Here is a 20,533-nt window from a genome sequence, read left to right as displayed (position 1 = left end):
AAAGTGCAGTGCCTTGGACCAGGTGATAGCAGTAGAGGTGACCAGAAGGGGTCAGATGCTGGATATAGTTTGAAAATAGAGTCAACAGATTTCCTGACCAATTGGATGTGGGGTAAGAGGGAGAGACTATGTTCAAGGAGGACTACAGGGTTTTCATCCTGAAAACTAAAAAAGTGGAATTGTTACTACCAGGTGTGGAGGAAAGCAAGTCTGTGGGGAGGGGGAAAGTCAGGGATTTAGTTGTAAGATAAATTATTTTTTGTTGTGCAGATAAATGCAAATATGAACACAGTTTGCCCACCTCCACCAATCCCATGAATTGGGCCACATTTTACTGTTGAATTAAAACATTCTGGATGACTACCGTTCAGTGACTCTATCCCAATTTTATTGAGCCTATAGTTTGTTTAACATATGATGGGAGGTTCATTTCAGGGGTAGTAATTTAAGGAAGTATAGCTACTCTGCCTCTGGTTCATATTCATATGCAAATCCTAGTGGCGTTGGAGCTAATAAAATATTCTATTTTTTATTTGAAATAAAATATCCAGGTGTCAGGATCCCATCACTAATGCTCTAAACAAAAATTATCTACAGTCTAAATAATCTTTTGTTCAAATATAAGCATTGTGAATACCTGTTAAAATTTGGCAACATATTGTTGTAAATTTCATGTTTAAAAAATGAAATTATTTGGGGTGTTTACACCTCAGAGTTCCTTCAAAAATGGAAAAATGGAAGTATTTTAGTAGTTGGTAGAAAATCAGTTCCATGAGCAGGAGAAAAATTCTTTAGCCCTGGACAATGTCATCTTAATGGATTTCTTTTTTCTGTTATATTGAAGAGGGTGGAGAAAGCCTCAGAATTTGCAGTTTCAAAAGCATTCTCTGCTAGAAATTCTGATTTATCCAGAAGGCTTTGGAGCCATATCATAGATTTAGAAACACCGGAGCAAATAGAGGATCATGATGAAGTCTATGCAGAAGGTAAGAGAATACATTTTTTGCTGCAATGTTAACAGTTCTTTAGAATACAATTTATTAAAGCATAACCTGTAATGCATTTCAAAGTACAGAATGGAAGCTTTTCTTTCTCTTGCTGTTAATTTTTGTGTCTTTCTATCTTCCTGAAACTAATCTACTCTGGAGTAAACTCCAGTGTTACAAGTAGTGCTCTATTTAAGGCCCATTTTGTCTCCTGAAATAGAACCACATTCAGAGGCAGTTTGATATGGCACAGCTAACTGGTGAGTGCTGTAAGGTATTAGTCCTGTTACACAGAGGGCAGCATGATAACTTCATCTGGTATTATGAGATAATTTGACCGCTAGTTTGTAAATCCACTTTATTCCTTATGAAGAGAGTCTAAAACTGATCTAACCTCCCTACCTTCCCAAAGCATTTACTCCTCTGGAATTTAGTATTTTAGTTTCTCATGCTCTGAGAAGCTCCAGCACTTAGGGATGAAGAGATCAGGAGGAACCAGCAAAGAAGACTGGAAAGGAGAGGCCACAGAGGTAGGAGGAAAGTCAGAGTGGCCATCTCCTGGAAGCCAGCTTCCATTTGGATTATCTATGTCTCCATTTATTCAGATTATGTCTTCGTTCAAAAAACATATATATAATTATTCCTTTATGTGTATGATTATTTGTATATCTATATAATTTATTTATAATGAAAATTTATACATTCGTAACAAAATATATATTTATTTTATATATTATATACATGTCAATATATATATACAATTAGTACTCTGAGCCAGGTACTATTTTAGATACTGGAGGAACAGGTTATGAACAAGAGAGGCAAAGCTCTTGCTTTCATGGGGTATATATTTTAGTGTAAGAATAAAGAAAACTGAAAGAATTATTAGGTAATGATAAATCATTCAAGTTTTCACCTGAATAATAAGAAGGAGCCAGCCAAGTGGTGATGGAGGAAGGGCATCCCAGACAGAGGGAAAGGCAGCATCAAGAGTTGAAGTACAGACAAGCTTGGTGTGCTTAAGGAACTGAAGGAAGAGCAGTGTGGCCGGAGCTTCCCAATGAAGATGAGCTTGCAGGAGTGAGCAGAAGACATATTACATAGGGCTCTTATAGGCCTGGGAAAAGAATTTAGACTTTATTCTGAGTATGAGAAGACATTGAAGGGTTTTAAGCAGAGGTTTAGCAGCACAGTATTTGAATTATATGAAGAATGGATCATAAGGAAGAAAAGGAGGGAAAAGGGAGACAAGTGGGAGGCTTTTGCAGTGGTCTGGGTGAGCTGTAATGGCGCTTGATCTCGGTGGTTGGGAGTATTGGAGATGGAGAAAGGAGATTGATTCAGAAATTGGCAAGGCTACATCTTGCCCACCCTATCTCCTAATCCACTAGTGGGAATGCACAAAATAGTGTTTACTTACCCCATTTCCCAAGCTCCCTTTACCATGAAACTCTTTTTATCCTGAAGTCCATATTCATATCTTGAAGAATTAGTGATACACATTAGAAAGTACTAGTATACAGACAGAACATGGTTTTCAAAGGTTTGTATCCTTTTTTCCTTTCTCATCAACCATCTGTTAATATTCAATAAGAACCAATGTTCTGAGGAACATTCTTTGAGAAATTCTGCTTAATGTAGCCTTAGAGCCTCTGATCCAATATGAGGTATTCCTACAGTTGAACCCTCTAAGAGAAGTTCCCTTTCTTTTTTCTTTTGGGGCACTTCATAGTAAATCCCTGTTTACTAATGAATGACATTTAGCAGATCTGAGTTAGTCTACACATAAATTATTATACACATAACTGCATGTATTACTGTACACAGGGTTACTCAGTAAATATCTGTCCCCTTTCTCTTCCTGCCTCTGAAAGCCAGTGATATTTGTTACGAGTATACTTTTCACACTTAGTTTCTACTACCTTGATTCATTTTTTTCTGTTTCATATGATATGCATTGCTAGCTGTATTAAATGCCTTTTGGCATCATTTCATGTAATAAACATTCCATTCTCTCAGAGCTGTGTGATAATGGTAATAACGATGGAGATAGTGGTGAAATATATACTTTTCCTTTTTGAAAGCCCTCTGACCTACCCATGGAGCTGTCTGATAATGACGACAGTGATGAAGGTCATGCTAAAGTAGACATTTTCTCCCATACCTATCTATTTAAGAAGATTTTCTGAATATCACTAGGAACTTGGCTGCCAGGATGTCACACTGTTTGATTTTCCTCTTACCTCAATGGGCCTCTCCTTCCTAGTCTGCTCTCCTGCTTCTGCTTCAGCTCTTTAGCCCCTAAACACTGGAGGTGTTCAGAGCTTATTCCTGGAACCAGTCCTCTATCCATCTTCCTCCTTCGGTGATCTTGTCCACTTCTATGGCTTTAAATACTGTCCGTATGCTGGCAACACCCACACTTATTTCTTCATCTTGGACCTCTTCCCTGAAATCGAGAGTGATATAGCCAATGCCTCTTTGACATTCTTATTTGACATTTCTTGTTTGTACGTCTCATAAGCATTTCAAACCAAACTAGTCTAAAAATGAGCCCCTGATCTTCTCTCCAAACCTGCTTTGCCCTTGGCCTTCCTTGTCTCAGTAAATGGCATCTCCATTTTTACAGTTGCTTAGGCCAAAAACCTTATAGATTTCTTTCTCTCAATTCCCATATCATATATCGGCAAACCAATTCCACCTCAAAGCATTACTTTCTAAAATTGGACCATTTTTAATACTTCCACTCTAGGTCCGGGCTCCTATCACTTTTTTCCTAGATTATTGCAATTGTCTTTGAATTGGTGTCGCCTACTTCTATGCAAGGGATTTTCAACCTCAGCACTATGGATGTTTTGGGCCAGATAATTTTTTTTTGTGGGGGCTGTCCTGTGCATTGTTGGATGTTTAGCAGCATACCTGGCCTCTGTTACCCCAGTTGTGATAACCAAAAATGGCTGTAGACATTGCCAAATGTCTCCTCGGGGGCAGGATCACCCCTGATCTAGAACTACTGCTCTAAACCTGATCCCCATGTTACCTCTTTACTTCGTCTCCTACATTCCCCCTTCACTCACTCCTTTCTATACTGCCTCCTTGCTATTTCTCCAATACTCTAGACATTCTCTTCTGTGGGGCCTTTGCACTTGCTTTCCCTCTACATGGAATAATATTGCCTTACATGTCCATATGGCTCACTCCTTCACTTTCTTCTCTTCTTTGCCCAAATGTCTTCTCAAGGAGGCCTTCTTTGACCCCTTCCCCCCAGTTTAAAACTATCAATACCTACCTTCCATTTCTTGTACATCATTTCTCCTTTTCCTGCTCTGTTTTTCTGATTTACTTACTGTCTCTCTTCTCCAATTAGAATGTAAACTTCATTGGTGATAGGTTTTATTTGTCCTGTTTTGTTTGCTGCTCTATTCACAGCATCTAGTACAGTACTTGACACGTTAGATGCTCAATTAATATTTACTGAATGAATGAAAACAGTGAATGAAGAAAGTCTCTGAAGTAATTGAAATATTAAAAAGATTTTTTGTTTCACTGATAGCTCAGGAGCTAGTCAACGACTGGTTAGACACCAAACTTAAGCAAGAACTAGCAAGTGATGGTGAAGATGCTAAAGACACGGTATCAAATATCCCTTCTGTGCCGGAAGCCACTGGGCATTCGAAATATGACAGGTTTGATGGTAAGAACTTGACTGATTGTTTTAAGCTTTAACATCTAATAAATGTATCTAAGAAATCTTTTTAATTGTTTGGAATAATACATGATATATTATTTGACTTTTCTGTGTTTTTGCTTAGTTTTATAATTAGCTTTAATTTTTCTTGGTTCAATTTAAATTACTTACCTATATCCTCAGTAAATTCATAGTGTTTTTCAAATTAAAAGTATTGTTTGTAATTCTTCTTTTGATTATAATAGCAATGCATGCTATTTGAGTGTCTTACCATGTATTGTTGAATGACTCCTTACTTTGATAGGGGCTACATTTAAACATTCTTGTATCATTTTTTAAAATTTTTCTATTTTTGAGAGAGAGAGAGCGAGAAAGTGCACACAAGCCTGGGTGGGAGGCAAAGAAAGAGGGCCAGGGAGAATCCCAACTGTCATCGCAGAGCCTGACACAGGGCTCAATCTCATGAACTGTGAGATCATGATCTGAGCCAAGATCAAGACACTTAACTGACTGAGCCACCCAGAAACCCCTAAACATTCCTTTATCATTTTATATTTATGAAATGCTTCATGTATCTTTATAAGAGAGCTTATTGTTGTGCACAGAGCCAGTTTGTGAGGGTTCCTCAAATGTACTCAGAATTTGATATTATTTTCCTCAGCATAAAGGTAGGCCTGGTGATGGTGGTGGCAGATCCTCATGTGTGACTCAGACACCCTGGGTAAACTCACCTGGCGGCATTTTTCTTGTTTAGGGCTCTACAAAATCAACAAAATCCCCAGCCCAGGAATCACAAAGTCATGAGCTCTTAAAGTTAGAGGAATCCTTCAAGATCAGCTAATCTGATCTCTCCTCTTCACCCCCTCAGACAGAGATCCTTCTATAGTATCCCTAACATGGAGTGATATAATCTCTGCCAGTAGAGGAATGCCTGGGTGGCTCAGTCGGTTGAGTATCCAACTTCGGTTCAGGTCATGATCTCACGGTTCGTGAGTTCAAGCCCTGTGTCAGGCTCTGTGCTGAAAGCTCAGAGCCTGGAGCCTGTTTCCAATTCTGTGTCTCCCTCTCTCTCTGCCCCTCCCTCACTTGCACTCTGTCTCTCTCTCTCAAAAAGAGATAAACATTTTTAAAAAATATTAAAAAAAAAAAAAAAAAAAAACTCTGCCAGTACAGCTCCCAGGATAGGAGGAGCCCATTTCAGCTGTTGTGAGGCTCTACTCCTCACACATTCTCTCTTGGGAATTTGTCCTCTATAACTTTTACCCTTTAGTACAACAGAAAATAATATCATGTTCCCTTTCCCAAGAAAACTGTTGTTTGTTTGTTTGTTTGTTTGTTTGTTTGTTTTGTGGGTGATATAATCATATCTGATCTCATATACTTCAGTGTTCCTGGCTTAAATACACCAGTTCTCTCAACAGTTCTTTATGTCACATCATTTCTAAATCTCATTATCCTGGTTGCCACCTTCTGGATGTTTTCTAATTTATTAATGTCATTACTAAAGTGAGGCATTTCCAGACTTCATATTTATTCTGAAGCATATATGGAATATAGTGAAACTATTACTTCCTTTCATATGGTGCTAATAGATATAGTTATATTTCTTAGACTGGCAATTTTCATCTAGTATCATACCATCCCTCACACATCTTTTGCTTGTAGAGTGTTTTGTTTTCCTCATTTTTTAGATCTGAACAAAGGTATTATGGAGCCATTAAAGAGGATATTACCAAAAATATTGATTAATGTGATTATCTCAATAGACACAGAAGTACTTAACAAAATCTAACATCCAATCCTAATAAAAACTCTCAGCAAATTAGTAATAGAAGGTAAATTTCAACCTAACAAAGGTCATTTACATAAGATGTACAAAAAACAAATACCAAAATGACAAATATAAATCATATCTTGTCAGGAATTACACCTAATGTAAATGGATTAAATACTCCAAATAAAAGACGAAGATTTTAAAATATGAACTATATGCTGTCTGCAAGTTACACAATTTAGATTCAAAGACACAAATAGATTGAAAGTAAAATTCTGGAAAAAGATATACTGTGCAATTAGTAACCAAAAGAAAGTGAGAACAACTTAGTAATATCAGAAAAAATAGACTTTAAGAAAAAAAAATTGTTGGGGCACCTGGGTGGCTCAGTTGGTTAAGCCTCTGACTCCTGATTTCGGTTCAGGTCATGATCTCACAGTTTGTGAATTCAAGCCCCGCATCAGGCTATGTACTGGCAGTGCAGAGCCTACTTGGGATTTTCTCTCTCCCTCTCTCTCTTTCTCTCTCTCTGCCTCTCCCATGCTTGCTCTCTCTCTCTCTCTCTCTCTCTCTCTCTCTCAAAAATAAATTAAAAAAAACTGTTATTAGAGGGATGACTGGGTGGCTCAGTTGGTTAAGTGTCTGACTCGATTTCAGGCTCAGGTCATGATCTCATGGTAGTGAGATGGAGCCCCGCATCAGGCTCTGCACGGGGCATGGAGCCTGCTTAAGAGTCTCTCTCTCCCTCACCTTCTGCCCCTCCCCCACTCGTGCTTGCTCTCTCTCAAAAAAAAAATTGTTACTAGGGACAAAGAAGGGAGTTTTATAACGATAAAGGAACAAGTATAAACATAAATACACCTACAAAAAAGCCCCAAAATATATGAAGCAAAAACTGACAACGTTGAAGGGAGAAATAGATAATTCAACAATTCTCCAAATTATTTGGAAACCTCATACCCCATTTTCAATAATGTATGGAACTAAACAGAACATCAACAAGAACGATGTTCGCTATCCCTAGTCATCAAGAAAATGCAAATTAGAACTACTTTGAGTAACCACTACATACCTAATAAAATGGCTTGTATCCGAAGACTGATGACACCAAGTATTGGTGAGGATGTGGAGTAACCGGAACATTCCTATACTGCTGATGATTGTGTGAAATTGTATAACCACTCTGGAAAACAGTTTGACAGTTTTTTAAAAAGTTAAACAGATACTTATACGATCAAGCCATTCCACTCCTAGGCATTTTCCCAAGAGAAAAGAAAGCATATGTTCATACAAAAACTTGTACACACATGTTTATAACAACTTTATTTGTAATAGCCAAAATCTGGAAACAACCCAAATGTCTATCCCTGAATAAATGAACAAATCATGGTATACCCATACAGTGGAGTACTAATCAGCAATAAAAAGTGATAAACTATTGATATAACATGAATCTCAAAAATAATTATGCTGAGTAAAAGAAGGCTGACGAAAAAAGTACAGAGTGTATGATTTAATTAATACAAAATTCCAGAAAATGTAAATTTATAGTGTGAGAAAGCAGGTCTGTGGCTGCCTGGGATAAGACAGAGAACGTGGGGAGGAGTGGGAGGAAGAGCTTGCAAATCAGCATGAGGATCCTTTTGGAGCTGACAGACATGTTCCTTATCTTGGTTTTAGTGATGGTTTTACTGGTAGATGTATATGTCAAAACTTATGGTAGGCTTTAAATATTTACAGTTTATTGTATGTCAATTATACCTCAATACAACCATTTGAAAAAAAAAAAAGCAACGGACGGGGCAGTTGGCTGGCACAGTCGGTGGAGCACATCACTCTTAACCTCAAGGTCGGGAGTTCGAGCCCCATGTTGGACGTGGAGTTACTTAAAATAAAAAAATGTAAAAAAGAAGCAATAGAGTCTTCAAGGATGTTTAGACTGAAATAGTATCTTTTATGTTTGGCAATGAAGGAATCTTTAGTGACTTGGGGAGGGAAGATTCATCATTTTTCCTCTCAGCTGAAGGTAGTTAATTGCTGAGGGCTGTACTCACCCAATTGGCATTATCAGTTACTGTTTATTAAACACCCACAGCTTTATATTTTTGTTATACCAAGGTTATTTATTTAAATATGGAAATTGTACTAAATTTTTTTTCCCTCTTTTTGTTCTTGCTCTGTCTCCCCCAGAGTTATGTGGCTATTTAGAGGAAGAAGAGGAAAGTACCACTGTTCAAAAATTTATAGACCATCTGCTCCATAAAGAAGTGGTGGATTCTGGAATGTTGGAAGATCTTGGAATGAATGGAAACCAAGACAAGCAGCAGCAGAAGGATCCTCGCCTTACCATGGAGATGAGACATAAGCAGGTGGGAGGGAAAAACAAAATTAAAATGGGTAACAGGAAGCAATCTTTGTGTAGCACATTTAATAAGCTTAAATAAAGACTTAGGCTTTATTATGAAAAAGGGTGCCATCTGTGGTTTGGTTAGAAAGAATAAAAATAAAATATAAGAACTTCAGAAGAAAAATAATGCTCATAAACTGAGGACAGGAAACAATTTAAGAAAACCAAAAAAGAGAACAATTGATTTTGAACAATGGAGTGGTGAACTAAACTTTATATTAGTTTGTATGTGATATTTTCTATTATAAATATGTAGATTGGTTTTGCTTGAATTTGGTTTTTGAACTGTGACATCAATATATTAATATCATGAATATTCTAGTGAGTGTTATAATGATAATTCTTTTCCAGACAACTGAAAAATTCACTCATTTTGTGATTATAATTTGAAAGGGAGGACAGATCTGAATTAAATCTAGTTCAGCTGTTTTGAATTAGAAAGGCATATGGGAACTTTCTTTTCTTCAAAGGGAATAAATAGTGGGTTATAGGAAAAAGATGCATCTCCACTCTTTGTAGGGGAACTTTAGGAAATCAGAATGACCAAGTCTTTTCCACATGTCCAGAACTAAGACTGAACTAAAATAATTGCATATACATTTTATGCTACCTTTTTATAACTCTGAATTTCTGATTGTTTTAAATTATTAAGATGTGCCTAATCAGCACTGGAGATATTAGAAAAATGGGTAGAAGTATGATCCTTTTGGGTTTGTGAAAAAAGGGAGGAGAGAAGGTTTAATAAGAGATTGTCTTCTCATAAGTGGAGAGTAAGGTGAGGGTAAAGGTAAGTGACCTAGGAGGGAAAGGAGCACTCCTGTACTTACAGTTAGCCAAGCCTCTACAGAATCAGTATGCTTGAAAAATTGACTGTGCTTATTCAGAAATACCTGTGAAATTCATGGTTTTGATTTCCAAATAAGAGCCAGAATCATTGATATATTTAAATAATGATAAAAACGAATAAAGGGTAGGGGGCACCTGGGTGGTTCAGTTGGTTGAGCATCCAGCTCTTGATTTGGGCTCAGGTCATGGATTGAGCCCTGCGTATGACTCCATGCTGAGACTGGAGCTGCTTAAGATTCTCTCTCTCCCTCCTTCTACCCTTCTCCCCCACTCACTCTCGTTCACTCTCTCAAATAAATTTTTTTTTTTAATGAATAAAGTGTGTGGTGTTCTTAAAGCAGTATATCACTGTTCTATCCTTCACAATGTAGCCTCCCCCAAATATCCATATTCTTTCTTAAATTATAATCAGCCTGCAGACCGGGCCCAAATGAACAGCAGTAGTGTATATCTTGGAAAACTTTAGGGGTCAGAAATTATTACTAAGTAAGCATCCAGAATGTGGCATCTGACCCATTAGATTTTCAACTTTTCCGTGATGCAAATCATTCCCAGACTCTTTGGGAGTCCTCCTACCTGACTTCATCTAGACTTTTGAATTGGTTTGTACCCAGTAAACATGAATTCTTCCTAGTTTTCTGATAAACAGTGGGCTTCTGGGCCAGAATTTTCAAACTGGGCATATTGTGAACTTGAAAATGTATTCTAAGCTTTTGCATATCCTTTTCTACTTGAAAGGCTGCATTTCACCCTTGTTGTATTCTCTTTAAGGTAAAAGAAAATCGCCTAAGACGTGAGAAAGAACTAGAGCGCCAGAGAATTGAAAAGACCCTGAAAAAATCAGCGTTGTTAGAGGCTCAGTATTTGGTGCAAGAAGAGAAGAGAAAGAAGGCTCTGGAGGCCAAGAAAGAGGAGGAGGAGATTCAAAGGGAGATGGTAAAGCTGCGGAGGGAAATAATTGAGAGGAGACGCACTGTGGAAGAAGCATGGAAAATGTAAGCCGGTCGTGGTGAGCAGTGTGGAGTTTTTTTGTTTAAGCAGTCATTTTGGAAGTACTCTAAAAAAAATGGACATTGTAATAGCAAAACACAAAGGAGAAATCACCCACCATTCCAGTATCTTAACAAATTATTTAACATTTTTCTGTTTCCTCTGGGTCTTGATCCCTTTACATACTTAAGGTACATTTAATTTGTTATTTTGCTTGTCATAATTAACATATTGCCCAGAGTCCTGAGGTCTGTGTATTACCCCACTGAGTTCCTAGACCATAGTTTATGTAATGACCTCCCCGCCCAACCTGATAAGCATTTCAACTCTTTCAGGTTTGTCACCATGTAATAATGCAGTGAGCTTCCTTAAGCATAGAGCTTTTTATATTCTTAGGCATGTAATTACTGAGTTAAACGGTACAGTCCTTTTAATGACTCTTGAAACACTGCCAAATTGCTTTCGAAATGCGTTATACTTATTTACACTATTGCTGGCAGTGGGCCAGATTAGTACACTCTTCTCAGCATTGGGGAGTACTATCACTTTCAGTATTTTTGCACTTTTAATAGGTATTATATTAGTTAGTTTGTATTTCTTTCATTACCTGTATATTCGCTCACTGTGCCTCAGCCTGTGTGAATTGTGTCTTACCTTCTGATAATCCTACAGAATCCTCATTGCCTTCCAGCCACTGATCAAGAACGGGAATATCTGACATAAGAGGAAAATCAAAATAGTCTTCACTGGATGTAGTACTATTATGTACTATCCTTATGCAGAAAATGAGCTTCCTAAATGAAATACATAACTAATGTATTTATTCTGAGAAACAGCACTGATGCATAAATTGGAAAAACCTTGGAGTAACATGCCTCAAGTGACTGAATACTCAAAACTCAAAGGCTAGAAAGACCTATTAGATAATCCCTTCCACCCCACCAGCCTACACACGTTTTGCCCCTGTGTTCTTGATTGCTCTCATTCTACCCAATTTAAAACAGCTCGGCAGTGGATGTGGGCTTCACTCTTCCAAGTGCCAGCCTCAGGCTTCCTCCAGACACCATTCCTTTCAGAAAGCAATCAACAGTGTTTTAGGGAGTTTCTCGCTAAGGGCAACCTTACTTTTCAGGTTGCTCTTAAACCCTGAAAAATCTAGGCAGACCTAAAATAAATTATGAAAACAGGTAACATTTGATTGTAACAGGATGCTCTGTTCAGAGTGGGCACTCATCAAATGTTCACTGACCACTCATTTCTTTTAAAAGTTAAAATCTTGTCCATGAGTCCAGCGATTCAGATAATATGCTCTACTGCTAGCAGATGAACTGATTTTAAACGTTCTAGAAAGTAATTTGGCAATAAACAACAAGAGCCGTAAAAATGGTGTTATCACTTGACCTGGGAGTTCCAGTCTTAGGAAAACTCTCCTAAGAAAATGATCAGAAATCCAGGCAAAGATTTGTGCACAAAGATTATTAATATAATATTATTTATGATCAACATTAATAAATATTAGAAAAATTGATAAAAATGGTGGTACAATCAGATATCACTGACATATTGTCAGTGTTTGTTTTCTGGGTGGAAATATGGATGGCTTTTATAGCTCTGGTGTTTCACAATGAGCAACTATTACGTTCATAACATATTGTAATGTTATTTTAGAAAATCAGATCCATCGTATTAGAACTGTATTTCTTTAAATGGCCACTATGATCTGCCTACAAGTGTCTAATATAACATTATTATGGCATCTGGAGAGAGTCAGTAAAATTCTATTATTGATAGACCTTTTTAATTTTTTTGTAAGCTATCCTAAATCTGCTTCCCTACATAGTTTCAAAGTATCTCCTCTAAGAAATCTTTAATTACAAAGGGAAAAACGGCAACTTTACACTGGAGAGGCCCCTTTAACCAAGTGATGGTCAACAGCACAAGTAATAAGATACAACATTGTGCATCCCCTGTATGTATAGGAGAATTAATGAGAGCATGTTTATAGAGTATTCTGGCATCCCTCTCTCAGTTTGAGTTTCCACAACTGTGAAGTGAAATTCAGAAAGACCTGAGTTTTCACAGCTGGTTTGTGGGCCAAAGCACATAAATCCTGAGTCCTGACTAGGTGCTGTGTATACGACATCATCTTACACACATACATGTACACGTACTTTAGTACATGCCAGTAAGAAAGCAGTGGCTGTGAGCTTGCTTGAATTGGCAGGTGAGAGAGAGATGACCTGGGTGAGAAAGAATAGATGGGTGAGACAGGGGATGACCAGAGACATGAGCAACACATTTACTGAGAGATTCCTGTCACTTGTTGAAGGCCTTTTATTAATTGTTATTCTATTTTTTTCTCTTTTCAGCTGTTTTAGAATTAATATAAATTCCCTTCCCTCTTTACTCAAGAATACCTGATTCTTTTATTATTTTTTCCCCTAGAAGCCTTGTAAAAGCCTTGGAGTAAAATTCTCATCCCTTTCTTACCTAAGGTCCTTTTTTGTCTCTCCCTTAGAAGAAAGAGAACTTATGTCTACAGTAGAAAACACCTAGGAGTTGTTAACTCTCAAATTTTGATCAAAGTATCACTCAGTGGTAAACTCAGTAAAAATACTTTGCCAAAGGGGCACTTGGCTGGCTCAGCCCAGAGAATGTGTGACTCTTGATCTCAGGGTGAGTTTGAATCCCACATTGGGTGTAAGAGATTATTTAAATAAATAAATAAATTTTTTGAAAACTTTACCAAAATATCTATAGGGCCTTCTATTTTTCAGAGCATAACAGTTTTATTTCATTTAGTGTATATTTTATAAAGGAGTAAACTAAGGCTCACAAAAAAAAAAAGAAAAATCATCCTATTATGGACTTTTAGAACCAGATCTAAAAATCTGTCTTCTGATGGAAAATTCAGTGTTCGTTCCACTATGGTAGGGTGTAATTGCCCATTGTTAAGTCTCTTGTTCCTACATGTATTTTTAAAACTGTTATTAACAGAGAGAAGAAAAAGCAGGAAGAAAATTCTCAAAACAATACAGAAGAAAGCATCTTTCAAAGTGATCATATTCTGGATGAAGAAAAAACGGCAAAAGAAAGAAAGAAGAAACTGAAAGAGTTATTAATCCAGACTTTCAAGGAAAATCATCAGGTAGGAATTGTAACATACGTTTATTCAGCATAAATGACAGAGGGCTCTCTATCAGAGATACAACAGTGTCCCACTAAGCCCAACTGAGGCCTCAATGCAAATACCAGAATTGCCCACACCACTATGCTGCCCAGCGGACTTAGGGCCTGGGGCAGTGCTCCATGGACCAAGAATTCCCTGGTCCCAGGGCTATTCTTATATGTACTCTGTGTGATCCTGGGAAGTCAGGTGTGAATTTGGGATGGCTTCCTAAATTATTACCCGTTTCAGAGTAGCATGGAACCACCAGTGAGGTCTCTGATAGGTTTCGAAAGCTCGGCTTCTACGGTCTTCTGGATTATTCAGAAGAATTACTCAGAAAGTCACTTGCTTTCTGGTAGCTATGATCTTAAAGCAAGATACACTTTTCCTTTTCATGGTCTGCATTTTCTTTTACTCTTTTCTCCCTCTCTTTTACTTTCACTTTTTGTAAAATTAACTGGTCAATTTTTTATTGACAAATGAGCATCTTTTCCAGGCCATTTGAGCATAAATTTGTTTCAGTGAAGTGGGATTCACAATAGTGTGCATTTGAGGCTTAAAACATGTCAGGTGTGGAGCACCTGCGTGGCTCAGTCGGTTAAGCATTTGACTTTGGCTCAGGTCGTTATCTCACAGTTGGTGAGTTTGAGCCCCGCATCGGGCTGTGTGCTGACAGCTCAGAGCCTGGAGCCTGCTTTGGATTCTGTGTCTCCCTCTCTCTCTGCCCCTCCCCCACTCACACTCTGTCTCTCTCTGTCTCTCAAAAATAAATATATGTTAAAAAAATTTTTTTAAAAACATTTCAGGCGAAAGGGATTACTTGGAGGATTTGTAAAATGAGAAGGTTGGATGAGAAAAGATAAACATGGATATATTTTATGTCTTTTATAACACCCACCTATGGCTTTAGACTTTGCTGAAATTCAGCAAACAGTAGTGGAATGAATGCAGGAATGCATGGATTTAACAAGAGAAAAGAGAATGTCAGGATGATATTGAGGAGTTTAATAAATGTAGGACAGATTTACAAAAGCCCTGAAAATCAGAAACAGGAATTTGAATATAATATTGATAACTAGGATATGAGCAACAAAGTAAAGGAGTGTAAGCAATTTAAAAAAAGAAAGAGGGGAGCACCTGAGTGGCTCAGTCAGTTGAGCTCCAACTCTTGGTTTCAGCCCAGGTCATAATCTCATGGTTCGAGGGTTCAAGCACCACATCAGGCTCCACACTGACAGTGCACAGCCTGCTTGGGATTCTCTCTCTCCCTGTCTCTCTTCCCCTCTCACTTCCCCAACTCACGTGCTCGTTCTCTCTCAAAGAACAAAAAACAAAAAAAACCTTAGACACATTTGATGGAGGCATTTTGGACTGATGGGCAAAAAGTCATAATTGTTGAGATATAAACCAACAAGATTTCTGGTTAGGGTTTTGGCTTTAGGAATAGAGAGGGTAACATAGTAGGAGGAAATATTAAGAATTGGGATTAACCTTTTGAGAAAGATTGGCAAGGACTCTTAGATGCTGCATCTTTCACAAGACAGATGGCATTGGTGTGTCCTCCTAAAATAACAGTTCAGATTTCTGAAGGAAAATAGGAAAGGAGATGAGTACTCAGGGGGCCATCTAGAGAATGCGTGAGGAAAACGTGCCATGGTATATTGTCCAACCAATGAGAGATTAATAAGACATGTGTTCTCTGTAAGCTTAAGTTTTAAATTTTATTGAAGTTCACTGTACAGGAAGAAATAATGTATGTTTTAGATAGAAGTGGCTAGGTATAAATTTTAGACATGTAAAGAGTTTTATGAAATTAATGGTCTACCTAAAATAGATTACTCAGGTTTTTTTTTTTTTTTTTAAGTTTATTTATTTATTTTGAGAGAGAGAGAGAGAGAGAGAGAACGAGCTGGGGAGGGGCTGAGAGAGAAGAGGACAGAGGATCTGAGGTGAGCTCTGAGCTGTCAGCGCAGAGCCCCATGGGGGGCTCAAGTTCACAAGCCATGAGATCATGACCTGAGCTGAAGATGGATGCTTAACCGACTGAGCCACCCAGGTGCCCCCAGATTACTCAATTTTAAAAGGACCAGCCATGGGGTGTCTGGGTGGCTCAGTCGGTTAAGTGTCCAACTTCGGCTCAGGTCATGATCTGTGAGTTCAAGTCCCGCATCAGGCTCTGTGCTGACAGCTCAGAGCCTGGAGCCTGCTTTGGATTCTGTGTCTCCCTCGCTCTCTGCCCCTCCCCCACTCACGCTCTGTCCCTCTCCCTCTCTCAAAAATAAATAAACTTCAAAAAAAATTTTTTTAAAGGACCAGTCAGGAATTCCTGGGTGACTTAGTCAGTTGAGCATTGGACTGTTGATCTTGGCTCAGGTCATGATCCCAGGGTCATGGAATCAAGCCCTGAGTTTAGCTTGGAGCCAGCTTAAGATCTCTCTCTATCTCCCCCTCCCCCTCCCCCTCCCCGTCTCCCTCTCCCTCTCCCTCTTCCTCCCTCTCTCTCCCTCTCCCCCTTTACCCATCCCCCACATGCACACATATTCTCTCTTTAAAAAATTAAAAAACGATCAGCCAGTATAATTTAAACATTTGAGACTATGAGTAAATGATCTCTACTTCACACAGATTCTGCTTAGTGATCCTATACTTTATTGTTTTTAAGTTATTTTGAAATAATTGTAGACATACAGAAAAGGTTGCAAAAACAGTACACAGAGTACCTGAATACCCTTCACCCAGCTTTCCCCAATGTTACCATCTTATGTAAGCATAGCATAAATATCAAAACTAGGAAATTAACCTTGGTACAACACCATTAAATACATTAACTAAACCACAGACCTTATTAGGATGTCACCAGTTTTTTCACTAATGTCCTTTTTTCTATTCCAGGACTCAGTCCATAATTCTACATTAGGGAATACCTAGGAGTATATATACCTAGGACTCAATCCATAATTCTGTTTCATCTAGTTGTCACATCTTCTTTGTCTCTTCCAGCTTTGTGACAGCTCCTCAGTCTTTCCTTCTCTTTTATGACCTTGACATTTTTTTAAGGGTACTGATCAGGTATTTTGTAGACTGTCTCTCAGTTGAGGTTTTCTGATATTTTCTCCTGCTTAGATTGAGATTATACATTTTTGGTGAGATTACTTAAAGAAGTGATGCTGTGCCCTTCTCAGTATCGTATCAGGATGTACAAGTGTTAATATGCTAGGTTTCTATACTATAAAGTTACTATTTTTCCTTTGCAATGTCTTAGAAGAAATATTGTAAAACTATGCAAATACCCTGTTTCTTCTTAAACTTTCACTTAATAATTTTGGCATCTATAGGTAGATAGATCTTGCCTGCAACATTAATGTATTTGTCTAATGATGATTTTGTATTTCCCTCATTTCTTTTCCATTTATTAACTGAAATTCTTCTAGAAAGAAAACCTGTCCTTTCTCCCCAATTTATTTATTTATTCAATTACCTACTTTTATCAGTATGGGCTCCTAGATAGGTATTTTATTCTATGGGTTATAATCTATTATTATCGTTGTTTACTTTGTACTCAAATTGTTCTAACTTTGGCCATTGGGAAATCTTTCCGGTTGACTTCTTTGTTCTTTCAAAATATTTCCATTGTTTTGGGGGCACTTGCTTTCTTTCTGGCACCATAGGACATTCCAGGCCCATCTTGTATTTTCCCTGTTCCAGCCCTGGAATGAACCACTTCTACACGGAACTCTGGTTTCTTTATTGGAGAATAGTATTTAGAAACCAAGATCTGAATAGTAGGTGCTCTCCATGCTCCTGGGGTGTCATTGCTTGGCAGACAGAGCTGGGAAACATATGTGTGTGTAGTAACCCACGCATGCACCCACATTATTTGTATTTCTGTGTCTGCCTATCTGTATACATACTAAAATCCATGAGTTCATACTGGTATCTCTAATTCCAGTGCAGTAACACAGGGGTCATGCTATTCTTCCCTCTTCCTTATTTATAACTTATTTCTATAACTGTCTGTATGTTTATTAAAATAATCATAAGTTCATAATGATACCTTCAACTCTAATCCAGCACCACGGGTTTCAGTATAGCCCCTCCCCCTTGCTGATTTAGAATTCCTTTTTCAGACAGTGAGAAACCTGACACCCATTATCAAAAATCTATTTACTTATTCTAATATACTATAGAAGTAGTTTCAGAATTGCCAACCCATACTGCTATGTAAACAAATATACTAACCAGAGTATAGTATTTGTACATTATCTTCATTTTCAATCTTATGCAGCCAGAATATTGTTACTTAGGTTGGTTTTGCTCTTCCCCTTCCCCTCTCCCTTCCCTTCAGTGTGATTATGTTGTTCATTTGTAATATTGTCAGTGAACCTGTAATTCTGATTTCTCCAGTGTATATGAGTATAACTGAGACATGGAGAGAATCCACCTACCAGACTCCTCCAGCTTTTACATAGACTTGGCTGGAGACAGGATAGGCCTCTGGTAAATGCCATGGAGTAGCTCATTACCTTGGCCCTAGTCCACATTCCTACCCTGGTTCTAAAGGAGCCTAAAGCTGCCCTTGGGAAATGAAACTTAAAACATTCAGCAGCCTAAATATGATCACAGGATAAAAAGGGGGAAAATGCCTAGCTGGCTTGCAGAGAGTGACTAGATAGCAGGAAACTCTTGTCAGCACCCTCAAAATGGTTCACTGGCACAAACCCAACAGCCAGCTATACAGAGTATTTACAGGAAGACTGGAAAGAATCTGTTTCTAGGAGTTGTTCTAGTTCAATCTCCTTTAATTCTTGTAATTCTTTGTGCTTTGACTGTGGATTCTATTTGTTCCCCCCTAAACAATCTCTTAACATCACATTTGGGCCAAGTTATTTAATAGGAGACTTTCTGAGAGAAACTGAGTGAGCCCTCTTATCCAAACAAAAGCTCAGGTGCAGCACTATGCATGCGTCTTTCCCACATACTTCGTTGCCAGCTCTCTTTGTTTTATTAAAAACATCTGTTTTTGCATAGAAACTCTCTACTTCCATTTTCTCTCCTAGTTTCTCTTTGATCTTGCAGTGAAATCTCTTAGGGAGATTCAGCAATCCACATGTCATTGCTAATTAGCAGAAACAACAAGGGATTAACTATGAAACTCATACTATTTGGAAAATGGCCTTCTGAATTCTTGCCCTATCTTGAAATACATTTTATGTCTTGTTAATAAGATAAGAAAGTCTATGAAACAAGACTTGGGAAAGTTGAAGAGAACAATGAAACATGGGTTAATACTAACTGAAATCTTAACTCTGTGGGGAGGGTTTTGGTTTGCTTATTTGGTTGGGTTTTTCTGTTAGAGAGTAAGATAATAGTGACCCCCTAAGAAATCATTGTTAATGTTATGCTTATGGCATAGCGCCTTCCAAAAGGCCACCCCAAACTAAACCAAGGGAACATGGGGATATATGGAAAAGAAGCCTAGATTTTTCTAACAAGATGATGAAAACAGTAGTTAAGTACCTCATTTATATAGCACAATTCATCCCTAGAGATCTTAGTTACATCGGGACTGCCTACACACCACTGAGGTAAAGCCATTTCTGAGCTGAAACATAGCAACCATCCTCTCAGCAATGTTGTCTGTGTTTGGGGAAAGAAATGAAGGAAAAGCCTTTTTGCAAATAAAACTGTAGGGAAAGAAATGTCAGGCACACACATGAAGGACATTGGCTCTAAGCTATTGGCGAAGACCATGTGTGGTATCATTTTAGGAGGGGTTTGAAACATTATTATGTTTTACTTCATGTAGCTAACTCTGGAAAATATCCAAGTAAAATTTGATCGGTATTAGTAAGGAGGTTGTTTAGTTTGTTGTTCTGCTCTTCCTTACCCTCATCCTCTGAGTAACTAGGGTTTCCCATTCTCACAGAAGGGACAGTGAGAGTCCGGTTACCAAAATATCGTGCTGGGGTTTTGCTTTTCAAAATGCCATGAAGCTGTTTGATCCAGAGGTTCCAATTCATGTATATGTAATTGTCTTTTGAAAAAAGTTCTGATTAAATTCTGCTTTAAAAAAAAATAAGAGCTTTTGGCATAAATGGAGCCCATTCTATAAAATTTTATGAGTTGACTATCATTTCCCCTAAATGCTAGACATTTTGGGTGAATATATATAAGGATCTTGAGAACCATATTGGTAGAAACAAATGACATTACATCATTGTCTTACTGTCAGACTACCCTGGAGGTGAACCTAACATTTGTCTAATATATTCTGAGATGAGCTGTACTCTCGGCATAGTTTGAGGGTGTGTGGCTGGGGTGGGAGAATGCACAGGGAGTGGGGATTGGTAGGAGGGAAGAAATTTGGAAGAGGAAGAGAGAGGAAAAGAGAGAGGTGATGGGAAGCAGTGGGTCTGCCCTTCCTAAGACAGGAGGCCCTGAAAACTGGTCTAAGCTACATTGAGGAAGGAGCCTTATCCTAATGAATAGTCAGGTTATAGGCTATATCATGATCATTCTTTAAAAGATCCAGGGATATTTGTTGGTTAACAATTTACTGTATGAGGATGCCTAGGTGGTTCAGTCGGTTAGGCATCCAACTCTTGATTTCAGCTCAGGTCATGATCGTGGCTCATGAGTATGAGCCCCACATCTGGCTCTGTGCTGACAGGTG

At 38.1% G+C, this 20,533-nt stretch overlaps 1 protein-coding gene across 4 annotated transcripts in view; it reads left to right on the top strand.

Annotated features, from left to right (window-relative positions):
* CCDC191 (coiled-coil domain containing 191) overlaps positions 1-20,533 on the top strand; it is an 89,951-nt gene that overhangs the window by 8,662 nt on the left and 60,756 nt on the right. For 3 of the 4 annotated variants that reach the window (XM_042903716.1, XM_042903715.1, XM_042903718.1), the window contains 5 exons: positions 845-986; positions 4,540-4,680; positions 8,639-8,817; positions 10,473-10,696; positions 13,689-13,839. In XM_042903716.1, the coding sequence (XP_042759650.1) occupies positions 845-986; positions 4,540-4,680; positions 8,639-8,817; positions 10,473-10,696; positions 13,689-13,839 (837 nt within the window). Of the gene's footprint in view, positions 1-844; positions 987-4,539; positions 4,681-8,638; positions 8,818-10,472; positions 10,697-13,688; positions 13,840-20,533 lie in introns of those variants that run through there. The other variant, XM_042903717.1, reaches the window with a different exon arrangement.

The sequence above is a fragment of the Panthera leo genome, chromosome C2 (assembly GCF_018350215.1).
Source record: "Panthera leo isolate Ple1 chromosome C2, P.leo_Ple1_pat1.1, whole genome shotgun sequence".
NCBI classification, from domain to species: domain Eukaryota; kingdom Metazoa; phylum Chordata; class Mammalia; order Carnivora; family Felidae; genus Panthera; species Panthera leo.
Note: the sequence above shows the minus strand (reverse complement) of the source record. Positions and strands in the feature narration are given on the sequence as shown.